The sequence below is a fragment of the Amphibalanus amphitrite genome, unplaced genomic scaffold (genome assembly GCF_019059575.1).
Source record: "Amphibalanus amphitrite isolate SeventyFive unplaced genomic scaffold, NRLGWU_Aamphi_draft 000509F_arrow, whole genome shotgun sequence".
In the NCBI taxonomy this organism is placed as follows: Eukaryota; Metazoa; Arthropoda; class Thecostraca; order Balanomorpha; family Balanidae; genus Amphibalanus; species Amphibalanus amphitrite.
In genome coordinates, this window is record NW_024882003.1 from 158,133 (window position 1) to 173,772 (window position 15,640).

General features: G+C 54.1%; 1 protein-coding gene across 7 annotated transcripts in view; it reads left to right on the forward strand.

The window, feature by feature from the left end:
• The window catches only part of LOC122392960 (C-terminal-binding protein-like), a 45,589-nt gene that overhangs the window by 10,435 nt on the left and 19,514 nt on the right, over nt 1–15,640 (forward strand). For all 7 annotated transcript variants that reach the window (XR_006258605.1, XR_006258606.1, XR_006258607.1 and 4 more), the window contains exon 3: nt 6,940–7,068. Coding sequence is in view for 3 of the 7 variants with exons in the window: in XM_043388353.1 (XP_043244288.1) it covers nt 6,940–7,068 (129 nt within the window). In the remaining 4 variants the exon portion in view is untranslated. The remainder of the gene's footprint in view (nt 1–6,939; nt 7,069–15,640) is intronic.

The window sequence follows — 15,640 nt, forward strand, 5'->3', positions numbered from 1 at the left end:
GTTTATGGTGGTGACTTGCTGCAGATCATGGCTTGCTTTCTAGGACCCACAGATCTCAGAGTTTCTCAATGTGTTTCTCGTGAATCACCAGTGGTGCGAGTGACATTGTGAGATCCACGGATCACTTTTGATCTTCCATTCTTTCTTGTGTATGATCCGCTCAGTTCCGGGTTATCTTTGCCTTCTTTTATCAACGTCATTCACGCTTGATTACCGATTCGGCTGTCTCGCCACAGCTATGGATTGCTGTTCGTTCCACTCCTTTCTTTCCTCGCTCTCTCCCCGAACTTTCTCCGCCACCGGTGACCGACAGTGACCAGTTCGGTCCAGATTCTCCGCAGATAAACGGTGACGCAACTGCAGCGGGGCGGGCGCGGACTCCAACTTTTTACCAGAGCGAATGGCCCCGGTGTGTAAACGTAGCCTGTGTTTCACGAGATAGTGCGGTGTACACATTGTGACACGTTCGCGGGTTGTGACAGTTTGTTGATCGAAGTTAGCATGTGTTGACTTGACGTATCCTTTTGATATTTCGTTTTGGGTGGTATTTTGATGGTAATATACCATTTAAAGAGAGTACACATTTCTATGGGAAAGGAAAGGGGGGTTTACTTATTCATTTAGATCAGAATCATAAGCAAATTTATTCAAGGTCGTAGGCTACGCTTTCGCCCATGCCGTGGAAAGTTACCTAGCTTCTGTTGTTCATGTTTCATCTTGCTGTATAAATCATGGAAATCATGCAGGCTGGAGGATAAAGCTGTTGATGATCGAAAGTATTGAAAGTCAACTGATTTGCCCCGAACCCTATAAGTGAAGCCGGTTGCTCCATATGCACCTGCCGCCCAGTAACCGCGCCCCGCCGGTTTCATGTGGCCAGGTGTCACCTGCTGTGCATGTTCCGATGACGTTATTCATTTGGATGGTGACGTCAGTTGACGTAGTTGGTCTGACAGTCTCGCTGGCAGGCGACTTTTTATGTTCAAGCGCCATTAGTTCTGGAAACATGACACATAGTTGCGCAAGGATACCTCTGAATAACAATACCTGCGGTTGAAGAATATCTCCGCGGCGGGTTTCCCCGGTGGATTATTATCTCCGTGTCTGACGTCATTCGACGTCATCGTTCGTGAGGGAAGACGTTAATTATCGCTTTACTTGGAACTGGGAAGGACGCTGGACGTGGTGCGATCCGACACGGCTAGTCACCTCACTCGTAGACGACTGGCAAAGTGACTTCTGTGACGTCAGATAGCGTGATCTTGATTAACTAGAGCGATCTTTGAACTCTAGCCGTCAATGAATCAGATGTTGGACTGAATGTGCTGCGTTACAGTCCACGACAGATATTGAAGCGGCGATCAGCATTCACTGCCGCTCCTATAGTTGCGGTGTCATGCTCAGAACGTACTCGCTTATGTGTAGTAACATGAATCACGGACAAACTTATAATGATTTTTAGGTTCAGTGGCTAGGTTTGACTTGTGAGAAAGTGAACGGGTGAAGTTTAACCTCGGGTTACACATGTCCAGAAAATCCCGTCCCACCTGTCTGCGCGGCATTGCGGGATTCCTGCAGTACCTACAGTCTTACCAGTCAGTTTGGCATGTTTGACATTGGCTGTCGACCCGGCGAGCAGGTGTGTTTGCTGAACTCTGCGTGTCCGAGGCCGGTTTGGTATGTGATTGGGTGTTTATTGACACAGGTAGCTATCGACGCTCCAATGCACATACATCAAACGGTGAATGAAACATTGGATCATTCTACCGACCTCGGGACTCCGGGGCTGGGTTTGTAGGGGAGGGAGGTCGCCTCTGATGAAAACAGAGCTCGAAGAATGGTGAGAGGGTGCCGATGAGGGTGTGCTCGAGTTTCGGCTCGGCCGCCCGGAGACAGTGGCTCGTGACGCGTTTGTGACGCGCGCGGCACGTGCCGTGACGGCGCCGTTACCGTCACCGCCGGCGTGACGCCCGTCCCACGGGGTCACCAACCCCATCCCTCCCCGGGCCCGCCGCGGCCGGTCCGTTTTGGCGCGCCGCGGGGGTCGCACAAGCGTATTTACAAATTGCAACCGAGCTCCGCCGTGGGGTAAGGTGGGCAGGGGTTTTCGCACTACGGCTGCGGTTGAACTACCGTCTGTGGTAGAAACTTCAGGATGATGGCGCGTTTCATACGAAATCTGGCGCAATGTTTATTTGCTTCTGAACTTGAATTGTTATTGCTGTGAACTCTTGAAGTGGGAGTGTTTCGATAGCAATTTGTGGATTATTTGGGTTTCTTGATATAAAAATCGAATAATATTATGAAACATTGTGTGGAAACTGCAAATACTGATATAATCAATTGCTTGGTTTGGGAATTGATACACATTTTGTAGAGCTTTGTCTGGCAAATGGTGTAACAAACTTCAAGCCTATCATGATCTGAAGCTGTTCTAACAAATCAAAATTGCTTTGATGTTCCATAGTACCTTGTTGGAAAGACTGGAGCATGGTTCAAAATGATGTGTAAAAATTCAAGATTTGTGCAAAAGCTTATGACTGAAGAGCGAAAACAGTTCTATATGATGGCTCAATCAAACGTGGAAATGGACGATAAAAGTAGAGTTTCAACATTCCAGCATGTGAGAATAACTTCAGAACTTCATAGTTCTTGTAGCATTGCATTCTTCTTTTGTACAGTTCCAGGTTTTGTTAGGGTATTTCAATTTCAATGTGTCAGTTACTCAGTTGAGATATAGGTGGATTGCGGACAAAATTTAGAATCATTGCATGGTGGATAGGTACTTGTTCGGTAAAAAGGTATGTGATGAATGCCACGAGAAAGTTTTTATGATTAAATATATGTTCATTGTTGTACCTACAAAAATGCAAGCTTACCTAGCACCTAGTTATTGAATCAAATTGAAAGTATTTGCTATGAATGTAAAAATGTGCCTGCAAAGTATGTCAATAAATTTGTGTGATGTTGACCAGAGAGCTGTATCATCTGGGCATTTATGTTGCTTCTTACATTAGGTGTTAAGCATAGTAATTATGGATGAACTTTGTGCCAATATCTTCAATTTACAGTGCATGTAGCATGTCTACAACCCTCACTGATCCTGCTATAGCTATAGCCATTTGACTCCAGCAAGACCAAGGGCATGAACTTCACAGTTGCACAACCCTTTTCATGTACCACCAGTCACTTTTTTTCCTTAAGGTGCACATGGCAGTGTACACAATAATGCGCAGAGGGCCTACACAAAAACAACATGATTAGTGTGCACTATGATGCACAGCATTGTACCCTGATTATTTGAATATTCTGATCACTCAACAGTCAGGAGACCATTTTTGAATGTCACATTTATTATACATACATCACTTGTCAAACAAGAGCATGATGACACACATTTTGACAAGCAATCATGGTAATATTCCAATAAGTTGGACACCTCCCTGGGCGTCATTTTCCAGGAGGGTACCTCTGCAGGTGTTGTGGTAGGTTAGGTTGAATTGGGTTAAGTTAGGTGAAGTAAGGCGGTTAGGATCAGGTCAGACCGTAAGACCTGGTCAGGTTGATTTTAATCTTTCATTCTAATTTGACATAGATACCTATTACCTATGTTTTTGCTCCAGACTGAACTTCATTAGGTAATGAGTTCATTTTGTTTTGTTTTTTATCTGTCTTGTTTTGTGTTTTTGTCCCTTATGTTTTGCCCCATAGGCAAGGGTGGAGCTTTTCCAGGGAAGGTGGTGCTGGTGGGGCAAAAAGCTGTCAAACCTGCAATGTTCGGTTGTTAAGTTAGATTATGGGCAACACTGAATCAATTCTTTTAATTACAGAATTAACATTTTGAGTTACACAGACATTTTAAAGCTCCTCAATGAGAACAACATAGTGGTTTGCTAAGCAACGAAGTTCTACAAATAAGCAAAAGTTGGAGGGGCAGAACGCTATTTTTTCTCTGACAGCTTCGTAACATGTTACGAAGGCACTAAAACTACTTCAGTACAGGGTGTAACGAAATTATCCGATTCCGGACATCTATTTTTTCGCCATATCTGTTTGCATAGTTTTCTAATCCTTTCTGATGTTAGAAGTGGGAATATTGGATGAATACGTGCCTCTAGTGCTATCGGTTTTCAACTCAGCAGTGACCTGACCTTGTCATGTGACTGTTGCTCTGAGTAGGAGTCGATTCACAGACGGGTTCACAATAGTTTTCGTCCAAGGCAGTTGCGAGAAAGGGATACAATCTCTCCTTTCGTGGTAAAATTGCATGGCGGCATCCACGGCGGCATGAGCCAGAAGCTGGTCTGCCAGCAGCTGGACATCAGCAGCAGCCAATTGCACATCTGCCTGAGGTGTAATAAGCTGGGACTTCGGTGGCAGACTCAGCCCGGTCGCGACCACAAAAGCCGCCCTTTGTCAAATGGTGAGGAGAGTCATCAAGATAGCGGCAAGGAAACGGCACCAATCAATCTGCAAATTGACTCGAATTCTTACCAAGTCAGATAATGAGAGATCCCATATCATGGTTTACCGCTACCCGCCCTTTAACTTGGTTCTATTGCCCTTCAAACTGAAAAAGACAACGAAACTGACGGGAAAACAACCAGTTCACCACCTTTCGCCTCACGCCAGATCGCGTCCACTGGTTGAAGAATGATAAGGGTGAGGTGGTCTGGTTGGATGGGTAGCCGTTCGAGCTGTATTATCCTTTGAACCGTCAAATCGGCCATGTATGGGCGGCCAGCCGCTCGAACTTGCTGGCCTTCGCCGCCGTCAAACATCCGGACAATATCCAGAACTGGAGCATGTTCAGCTGCCTAGCGATCCTCCAATAGGACATAGTGTCACATAATACCGCCATCAACGTAAGTATTACCGGAGAAACATACTGGCCAATGAATAGTGGGAGGCGCTCAACCAGACGGTATAGGAGGGCTCGGTTTCTGAACGCGCACTGATGCCTGATTCAAGCCACGCTGTCTTCATGCGGGGCGGCGCGCTACTTAGAAGTCCCTAAAAGAACGGGAAGTGATGCCGATAGAACCTTCAATCATTCTGGGCTAACGCTTATGACTTGGAAAAAGTCGCGATCCCAATTCAATCGAAAACCTGTGGGCTCTTGTTCAGCAGGTGACTGAAGAGACGCCCGCCACAAGCACCGCCCAACCGCAGGCACAGGTTGAGACGGCGTTGGTCCGCATCAAAACCAGTGTGCTGGAGAATCCATTGGCTGAAATGCTCCAAAACATTCGCCACTGTGTTTTTATGAAAGGTGGCTACATGCTCAGTCAAAATAAAAAGTACCACAATGTTTTGCTTTTTAATTACAGCGGGAAGAAAGATGTCCGGATAATTTCGTTACACCCCCTGTAATGTTCAAATGGTTGCTAAATTCGAAATCAGCTCCAAAAACTAGCCTAGAAACATGCTAAACTCGAAAAAGTGAACCGAGGTCATCAAAGGTCATTGAGCTGACCTGACCTTCATGTGACACCCACCCTAATGCATGGGACCAGCATCATATCACATGTTTCAACGCTTGAAACCACGTAAAGACTGCAAACGCGCGGCTAATGCGAGCCGACATACGCCGAATCGCGATTCGGGCCAAACATGGTCTCGAGAAATAGGTCACAAATCCAAGGTCATTTGGGTCAGGGTCATGAAATTTTCAGGGTAGGAGTAAAATTGATAAAATCGGGGGTATTGAAAGTTTCGTCGCGATCGGACGGTTTTTACGCGAGTTACTCACGAAAAACCGATGGGGTCCGCTCAACGCCTCCCCCTATACGGGCGAGGAAAAAGCGCAACCAAAAAGGCAAAAATATGCACATGCGATAACCTATACTGCGAAAAAAGGTGCATCATTTTTTAACGTCGCCGACAAATTGTAATTACCCCAAGCTCAGGCAAATGTATGGTAGAAAATACCCCAACTGAAATATACTACGGCGGAAATAAAATACCCTACGGCGGAGCTCGGTTGCAATTTGTAAATACGCGTCGCACAAAGGTGCTGCTCCGCAGTCAGCTGACGGCGCCGCGGGCGTGTGACGTCACAGGCCGGCCGCGCCTCCTGACGCCCACTTGGCCGAAGTTTGGCGGGCGGCGGCGGTGGCGACGCCTGGTTATGGCGGCCGACGAATCTCCGGTCTATTATAGCAGGCCGATCCAACAATGAGCTGAAAATGTGGCCCGCGGGAATGGGGCGGTTTATAAATGGAGTTAGCGGAGGTGCAGGGAGGGTGAAACTGGTCCCGGTGGGTACGGTGCCGCTCCCGTGTCGGGGGCGGCGATATGCCGCACAGGTGCGTCCTAAGCCGACACTCCCAGCAGGTCACAACTGTCACCAAAGTTCTGGCCTTGTTGGAAGCTCATCGGGCGGCGACTTTGATGGTCTATTTTTAGGTCGGTGCACTTCAGGTGTGCTCGTTTTTGTCTGCTTTATCCGGCTCGAGGTGTTGTTGGTGCGCGAAATTGTGCACTGTGGCCACTGTGCAGTGGAGGAGTGCTCAATGACACCGTGCGGTCAACGGTGATGTGTCTGGTGTATGGATTGGTAGCTGAACTGTGGGCAGGGGGCCCATTACAGACGAGTGTTAGCTTGTGTTGTTGTCAAAACACCTTGTCGATGTATTGTCTGAATTGAAGGGAATGCCTTCCGTTGCTTCACCATTATTTCCCCAGTGCCTGTAACAGATCCCCAGTGGCAAGTGTAACGGACTGCCGTATACCGAAGATTCGGCAGATTTGTTATCGCGACTCATTGATACATTTCTTCCGCTTGAAATAATGCTGTGTGGCGTGCCTATTCCTTAGTTTATTTGTGCTTCAGTGGTGTCCGCTTTTCCCAAATCGCATTCCCTCGCGTCCAACACTCCAAACCTCCCACCCTCTCCAACTCTACCCCGACTGACCTCTGCTCCCCTCTCTGCCCAGGTTCTGAATGAGGCCGTCGGCGCCCTGATGTGGCACGGCATTAGTCTCACCAAGGACGACCTGGAAAAGTTTCGCGCGCTCAAGATCATCGTCCGCGTCGGCAGCGGCGTCGACAACATCGACACCAAGGTGAGAACGTCGTCGACGACGACGATGATGACGATGACGACACGCCCAAGTTGCGGCGCCAAGTTGGTGCCGGACGTTTAGCGTGGGGGTGGGGAGGGGTGTTGGAGGGCTGAGTTGCAAGGACGCCGCGCCGTGAGAGTTTGGAGGGGGAAGGGAAGGGAGGGAGGGAATCGCCGTGAGACCGGCTGGCGGAAACCGTGGCCGGCACGGTCAGTTGGGCAGGTTAGGCGGCGCATTAGTGGCACGCTGGTGTGGCGCCGTGAGAACGGTGACGATAGCGGCGCGGAGGGGGCGGCGGCGGCGCACCGGCGCGCGCGGCCAAAGGTGACGACTCGGCCGACCACGTGGTCAGTGCGCCGCGGCGCGGCCGGCGGCGGCGGGCGGCGGCCACCCACCTCCCCGGCCGGTGCGCGCGGAGGACGGGGGGAGGGGAGGGGGAGAGGTCCGGTCGACCGGATCGATGGAGAAAAACTGCGGACAAAGACGGCTGGTCCGGTTCGAATGACCACCCGGCGAGCGGCTCGTCGAACGACCGGGGGAGGGGGATCGGTATGGGTCCTGGGGAGGGAGGGGTGGTGGGGACGATGCGCCGCGGCTAAAATTGGTGACGCTGCGACGTGCAACGGCGGCGACTATTCCTGACAGGCTCGCGGCGTCCCGGGCAGGAGCGGGTGACTCACAGGGGGGGGGGGGGGGGAGAGCAGACCCCGCCAGCTGAGTGACCACCACCTCTCTCCGGTGGGACGCGCTGCTCTCTCCGTCTCTCCCCTCCCCTCTCTCCTCTGCTCTCAGTGTGATCGATGCTCCTCCCGTCTCGGCCGGTGCTGCTCCGCGCGCCCTGCCCAGTCCGGTTCGGCCGCCCGTCCCTCCCCTCCCCCTCCCCCACCGGCGCTCCCGGCCTCTGACGCCGCGGCAGCACCGCCCGCAAGAACGGCCTACGTGCGCGCGCGGCCGGCCGGCCGGCGGCTGGGTTGACGGGCCGGCCTGGCCTTTGTCTGGCGGCGTATCAGGCGGTGGGGCGGCTACCGACGGCGGACGGCCCTCCCCGTCCCCCTCCCCCTCCCCGTCCCTCCTACCTAGCCGGTATCCGGGGTGACAGCGGCCGAGGACAGCGGACAGCGGACGGCGCAGGGTCGATGGCGGAGGGTGCGCTCAGTGAGGGATGCTGACGGGCCGCTCGGTCAGCGACTGAACCCCCCCCCCCTCCCTGCCTGCCCTCCCTCTCAGAGGGATCACCTGTCAGCGAGGCGGTATCACCCCCACGGGAGGGAGGGGGAGTCTACACAGGTGCCCGTCTGCAAGATAGGGACTTCCACTCGGTGTTTGCACAAAGCTATTGGAGATCGGCTGCGCGGAAAGTACTACGGTGGCCAAACAAACATTTTCTGCCTGACAAGCCTGCCAACTTGGCGCCAAGTTTGCGCTGAACTTGGGTCGACAAGTTGTAAGACTGATAGTTGATCCGGGAACTTACATTAGGGAGAGTTTGTAATGAACTTGGCCGTCCTTTGAGCGTGTCCTTTTGAACGTGTCCTCTGACACGAAGTTGTACTGACAAGAATGACAGCTGTCCCTCTCTCTGAGGTTATCAGTCCTATATTCCTTCACTACGGCCTGAGTTATGACACACGGCTGCTGCTCCGATTTGAGCTGACGTTTGCTGGGCTGACGCTGCCACCAGCCAAGTGTGCTTAGTGCTGATGCTGCGTGCTGACTGCTGACGAGAGGTGTACCGAGAGGACGCGTCAGCACGGAGGGTGGCGCGGGTGCCACGTCAGCGATACGAGCCACGTCATCAGGCCCGGTGGCGTCATCAGTGGACGCTGACGGTGGCGTGACTGAAAACAGCGACAAAAGGCGTTCGCATGGACTGAGAAATGGACACAGAAATTATGAAGTGATTCCCCTTGTTCTAGTCTAATAAAGTGGTACAAAATCAGCTTGGTGGCATGGTTCTATTTTGTTTTATGAGGGCGGGCTTTTGTCGAAGGTGATTTCAAAAGTTTGAAGCGTGATTTTGCAAAGTTCGCCTGTCATTCCGAAGTTGCGTTGTCTTTTCTCTGGTATTGGAAACCCGTTCTGTCGTGACTGACTCAGCCGGGCGGCCGCCGGCCAGAGAAAGTCTGCGGCCCGCCCTCCCGCGGCGGGGGCGGGGGCGGGGGCGGCTCAGGTGTCGCCGCTCGGAAATCCGAGTCGCCGCCGACAGTGCCAACAACTCTGCACAACTCGCCAACTTGGGCACAACTTCCCGGCGACACGGGCTAACTTGCGCGCCGCCGCCGCCGCCGCCGAACAAGTTGGCTGATCGTGTCCTCCCGCTGCGCCGCCCGGCCCTCTCTCCACCCCTCCACTCTTCTATTTTATTCCGCCGCCGCCGCCGCCGCCGCAGACGCCACGACATGCTCGCTGCAACAGAGATTAGGCCCCCGTTGCCCGCGCCACTATCACCAAGCGTTCGCCTCAGTTGGCTGTCAGCGGCCGAAACCACTCGCGTCGGCTCGTTTGTAGGGTAGGACGGCCCCTAAAAAACGCACCGACGGAGTGATAACGACGAGGTATATGGTCGGGATTAAGGATATGCAGGTTTGACGAATCTCGAAGTCGCATCTATTAAATAGGTGAGGGTGGGTGGGAAACTTCTCGCCCACTCTCTGCTCCACTCGCCGTCCGTCGCAGTCGACGACTGCCGTTCGCGCCTCTCGGCTCTCCTGCCAGCGGCGCGCCCGTTCCTACACTCCCCTTCGCACCACCCCTAGTCAGGGTCTGCCCCGCGTCTGTCGGCGGGGTGATTTATCTATCTCCGACCCCCGTCTCCCTTTGCTCCGGTCACGTTCAGTGGCGCCCGGGCAGGGTCCTAACCTTCCATAGCCGCGTCGCCGCTATGAGTTGATTAGGCCCCCGTTGCCCGCGCCACTATCACCAAGCGTTCGCCTCAGTTGGCTGTCAGCGGCCGAAACCACTCGCGTCGGCTCGTTTGTAGGGTAGGACGGCCCCTAAAAAACGCCAAATGATGTATGCGTATGCCGATTTGCAGAAATACGGAGGCGGCCACTTAGAAAATACTTTGAGACCTTTTCACAAAGAGACTCCTTGAGTGCTAAACCGAGCCTCCAAGGTGACTGGCTGAGATGTGTTTCTGCGGCAGCGTATGTCCATCAGGTTGCGTTCGGAAGCGCTTCTCGAAATGCGTGGTCTGTTTTGACAAGGGGCCTTATCCCATCTAACCAACCCCGCCACGTTGCCTCGTCAACAAGTGCTGCTTTATCTCGCTATTGAAGCGGCTCCCAGGCAGGTTCGTGTCAGGTTTCGTGGCAAGATGTTATATGCGATGACAATAGCGTGTCTGAACTACGCCTGCCAGACTCCGATCGAATCGCCGGCGTGACTAAATGGTCTGCGTTCCGTGTTGTACGGTACGGCGGTGAACACCTCCACGAGTGACCAGGTCGCCGGCGATCGACTCAGGCTCTGATGTCACTAAAATGCGCTTTAGTAAGCTAAGTGCCTACCGTGTTGCAGAGGGCCGAGGTGACGGCGGCGCACCTGGCGCCTGTAAGTTGCAGAGTAGCCGAGGCGTCGGCGGCAGGCCTGATGCGTGTGCATGGGTTGCAGATTAGCCGAGGCGCCGGTGGCGGACCCGATGTGTGCAGGGGTTACAGTGCAGCCCAGGCGTCGGCGGCGGGCCCGATGTATGTGCATGAGTTACAGAGTAGCTGAGGCGTCGGCGGCGGTCCTGATGTAGGTACTTACGTGCAAGGGGTGTAGCGTAGCCGAGGCGTCAGTGGCGGACCTGATGCGTGTGCGTGAGTTGCAGAGTAGCCGAAGCGTCGGCGGCGGACCTGATGTATGTGCCGTTGCAGAGTAACCGAGGCGTCGGCGGCGGACCTGATGCATGTGTGTGAGTTGCAGAGTAGCCGAGGCGTCGGCGGCGGACCTCATGTACGTGCGAACATGGGTGGAGAATTGTTTTCAAAGTTGGTATGGCGCCAGTTGCTCGAAACAATACTATCGTGTTTTATTCTTATCAAACTGAAATCCTTAAATTTCGTAGCTGTTACCCTGAAAAGTTGGTATGGCATTGCCATACCATCTTTTAAGTTGGTGTGGCGCGTGCCATGCCTGCCATACCATATTCTCGACCCATGCCGGTGCAGATTTTACGGGGTGGCTGAGGCTATACGACGGCGGGCCTGATGTGTGTGCATGAGTAGCAGAGGGGCCGAGGCGTCGGCGGCGGACCTGATGCATGTGCATGAGTTGCAGAGTAGCCGAGGCGTCGGCGGCGGACCTGATGTATGTGCGTGATTTGCGGAGTGGCCGGGGCGTTGTCGGCGAACCTGATGTGTGTGCGTGGGTTGCAGAGTAGCCGAGGCGTCGGTGGCGGACCTGTTGTATGTGCAGTGCAGTGTATTGATGTCAACTACGGAAAAACGGAATACCGATACCAAACCAAGTACCAGCCTATGGTTCATTATACCATCAAAATACCGAACACATTAGGAATCAAATACCAAGTACCGAGTTGGTATCAGTATGGTATCGGTATACCGAAAAGTTGTATCCGAGGACATCTCTACTGCAGAGTAGCCGAGGCGTCGGCGGCGGACCTGATGCGTGTGCGTGCCGAGGCGTCGGCGGCGGACCTGATGTATGTGCGGTGCAGAGTAGGACGTCGACTACGGAAAAACGGAATACCGATACCAAACCAAGTACCAACCTAGGGTGCATTATACCAACAAAATACCGAACACATTAGGAATCAAATACCAAGTACCGAGTTGGTATCAGTATGGTATCGGTATACCGAAAGTTGTATCCGAGGACATCTCTACAGCAGAGTAGCCGAGGCGTCGGCGGCGGACCTGATGCGTGTGGGTGCCGAGGCGTCGACGGCGGACCTGATGCATGTGCGGTGCAGAGTAGGACGTCGACTACGGAAAATCGGAATACCGATACCAAACCAAGTACCAACCTAGGGTGCATTATACCAACAAAATACCGAACACATTAGGAATCAATTAGCAAGTACCGAGTTGGTATCAGTATGGTATCGGTATACCGAAAAGTTATATCCGAGGACATCTCTACTGCAGAGTAGCCGAGGCGTCGGCGGCGGACCTGATGCCTGTGCGTGCCGAGGCGTCGGCGGCGGACCTGATGTATGTGCAGTGCCGAGTAGGACGTCGACTACGGAAAATCGGAATACCGATACCAAACCAAGTACCAACCTAGGGTGCATTATACCAACAAAATACCGAACACATTAGGAATCAAATACCAAGTACCGAGTTGGTATCAGTATGGTATCGGTATACCGAAAGTTGTATCCGAGGACATCTCTACAGCAGCGTAGCCGAGGCGTCGGCGGCGGACCTGATGCGTGTGGGTGCCGAGGCGTCGGCGGCGGACCTGATGCGTGTGGGTGCCGAGGCGTCGGCGGCGGACCTGATGTATGTGCGGCGCAGAGTAGGACGTCGACTACGGAAAGTCGGAATACCGATACCAAACCAAGTACCAACCTAGGGTGCATTATACCAACAAAATACCGAACACATTAGGAATCAATTAGAAAGTACCGAGTTGGTATCAGTATGGTATCGGTATACCGAAAAGTTATATCCGAGGACATCTCTACTGCAGAGTAGCCGAGGCGTCGGCGGCGGACCTGATGCATGTGCGTGCCGAGGCGTCGGCGGCGGACCTGATGTATGTGCGTGCCGAGGCGTCGGCGGCGGACCTGATGCATGTGCATGAGTATGTATGTGCGTGAGTTGCAGAGTAGCCGAGGCGTCGGCAGCGGGCCTGATGTATTTGCAGTGCGGAGTTGCCGGGGCGTCGGACGCATTGCAGTTGCAGAGTAGCCGAGGGGTCGGCGGCGGACCTGATGTGTGTGCATGAGTTGTAGGGTGGCCGGAACCAGGTGTTTTGTGTGTATCGCGTCGCAGGTTGGGGTGCCGCGTTGCACGACCCTTCAAAGCGTGCCTACCAGGCTCCCCGGTTTCCTTTACGATTGCGTGTGCGCTTAATATGCCTCTGAATAGATGCGCGTCAGTCGCCGGGGAAACCATCCTCATGGTGGCGCCGCGTCAGTCGCCGGGCGACCATCCTCGTGGTGTCGCCGCCAAGGAACCGCACTCCGCTGTACGTACCCCCGAGCCGTGCTCGATACGCCTCACCTGCCGTGCCGGCGTTAGTATGCCTGACCATAGAATCCTTGTAGCCGTTGGTACTCCCCACAGCTTCCCTGCCTTCTCGCTCGCTCTCCGCTCCACTCGCCGGCGGCCATGTCGGCGTTAAGGAGTGCGTGATCGGATAATCCTCGTAGCCGTTGGCACTCCGCACGGATTCCTTAGCTCACTTCTCGCCCACTCTCTGCTCCACTCGCCGTCCGTCGCAGTCGACGACTGCCGTTCGCGCCTCTCGGCTCTCCTGCCAGCGGCGCGCCCGTTCCTACACTCCCCTTCGCACCACCCCTAGTCAGGGTCTGCCCCGCGTCTGTCGGCGGGGTGATTTATCTATCTCCGACCCCCGTCTCCCTTTGCTCCGGTCACGTTCAGTGGCGCCCGGGCAGGGTCCTAACCTTCCATAGCCGCGTCGCCGCTATGAGTTGATTTGGGTTCCGGTGTCGGCCGTTTGCTCCGCTAAAATATTCAATAGTCGAACGTCGTAGGCTTGTATGATACGCAGAGAAGAGACAACCAAAGGGAGGGGGAATGGGCGAGGTAGAATGGAATATAGGGAAGGGGTGATTGGAATAACATCCCGATCAGGGAAGGGTCACGCGTCGGAAGGGCTAGGTCACGGGAGGGGTACTGTCGAGCTGGTGGCAGGTGTGGGGTTTGGCGACCTTGGCGACCGTCGGCCGGCGCGATATGTGGCCAGGCACACTTCCCCGCATCCCCAGAGGAGGGCAGGAAATCGGATTTAACCCCGATGAACTGCTTGTTGTAGGGTCGTTGGTAATTATGGCCGGAAGCGATGTTTATCGTGTCTAAGTAAGCAGCCGCCAATTTCAAGAGTGGAACTATTTCAGTGGGGTTATTCTAGCTCTCCCCCGTTCCGCGTTCTAGTTAACTCGGGGGTGGGAGGGGGGAGGGGGCTTTGTATCGCCCCAGCTGTTTCCTCGGGCTTCCTGTCCATATATGGAAATATCGTGTGGACTGTGGTAGCCCGCGCTTCATTGAATAGGGCTGAAATCGACAATGGTAGTACTTGGTAATGGGGTAGGCTACTGCTGAATTAATTTATGCAGCGTTTCAAATTTCAATCAGTTACGTCAGCGTTAGGCGCCTGCGTTTCCTTACGCTATCAGTTACACATTCTTTACACTCGTGTGTAAGCGTAAGTTTCAAACAATTTTAATCTGGGAGTTTCGGTACGGTACAGTTTCGTGGTACTGCAACATTAGCTCTCAAGTTCCAAAAAGCGCGGTGGAGTGTTGGGGAACAAAGGCTGCTGGCGAACCGCGCCGTCTTACGTAAGCGGCTGTGCGGCGGCGGCTGCCTTGGTCAATAGTCTGTCTGTCGGCTCTGTCGGCTCGATGCTGGGAGTAGGTATTTGTGTCGCCGGCGGGTTTCTCTCCCGGCCCAGTCGGTCGGATGGGCGACCATATTGATTCATTGTCTGTCGCGCGCGCCGCCGTCTCCCGGGGCGCCGCCGACCGGAGAAATACAGACAGGATCGGAAGGAGAGCTCCGGTGCAGCCAGCCGGCACCCGGCGCCGTCAGACGGAGAGAATTTCCCATACCGAGTCCCACGGACGGCAGCTATCTCTGCATTCATTGGTAATGCGGTCGGCGGTAATTCACCGGGCGAATTCGCCGTCATTGAAACACTGGCGGTGGTGTAAATAGAACCAACGGAACGGAATGTGGAAAGTAAGGCAGCGTTGAGTTTTTATGAGGCTGTAGTAGCGCTGAGGTCAGTAGTGGACCATTGTTACATTGCCCTGCCACCGGCAGGGTTGTTGATTATCGATCGGAGGCTTTTATAGCTCCGCGGCCGTGGCGTGCGTCACACAGCCTGTCCAGTGTCCGGCTCCTGAGAGGGATAGAGGGGAGGAGGGAGAGAGGAGAGCAGACGCCGACCGCTGACCACTCCCCCTCCCCTCCCCTCTCCTCCCGGGCTGCTCCGAGTTGGTGGCGCGCTCACCGCCTGGCTCGGTTTTCGCCGCGTCACCAGATAGATTGCAGCCGTCCTAGGCCCTTCTTACCACTTAGTGGCGCGACCGCGCCGGTCGCCGACATAGGCCCTGCTTGCGCGCGGCCATCGATTGGCGGGTGCCGGGGCAGACGCTGGTCGCGATGTACTGATTTCGTCACCGGCCAGGACGAGGCGCGCTCGGAGGGGAGGGGGGGGGGGGGTGCGGGACGGCAGGCCATTGTCTGGTCGGTGGTTGGTGGCAGTAGGTATTGGCCGGCGGGCGGTATGTCATGGATGAAGATGGCGCCACGCCGCCCGCCGCGCCGACCCAGGAACTGGTTTTGCCGGCAGCCGCGGCGGCGGCAGCGGTCGTGTACCCGAACCCCGCCGCTGAAGGTTGCTGACGACCAGTGACGCCGGTATTACGCAG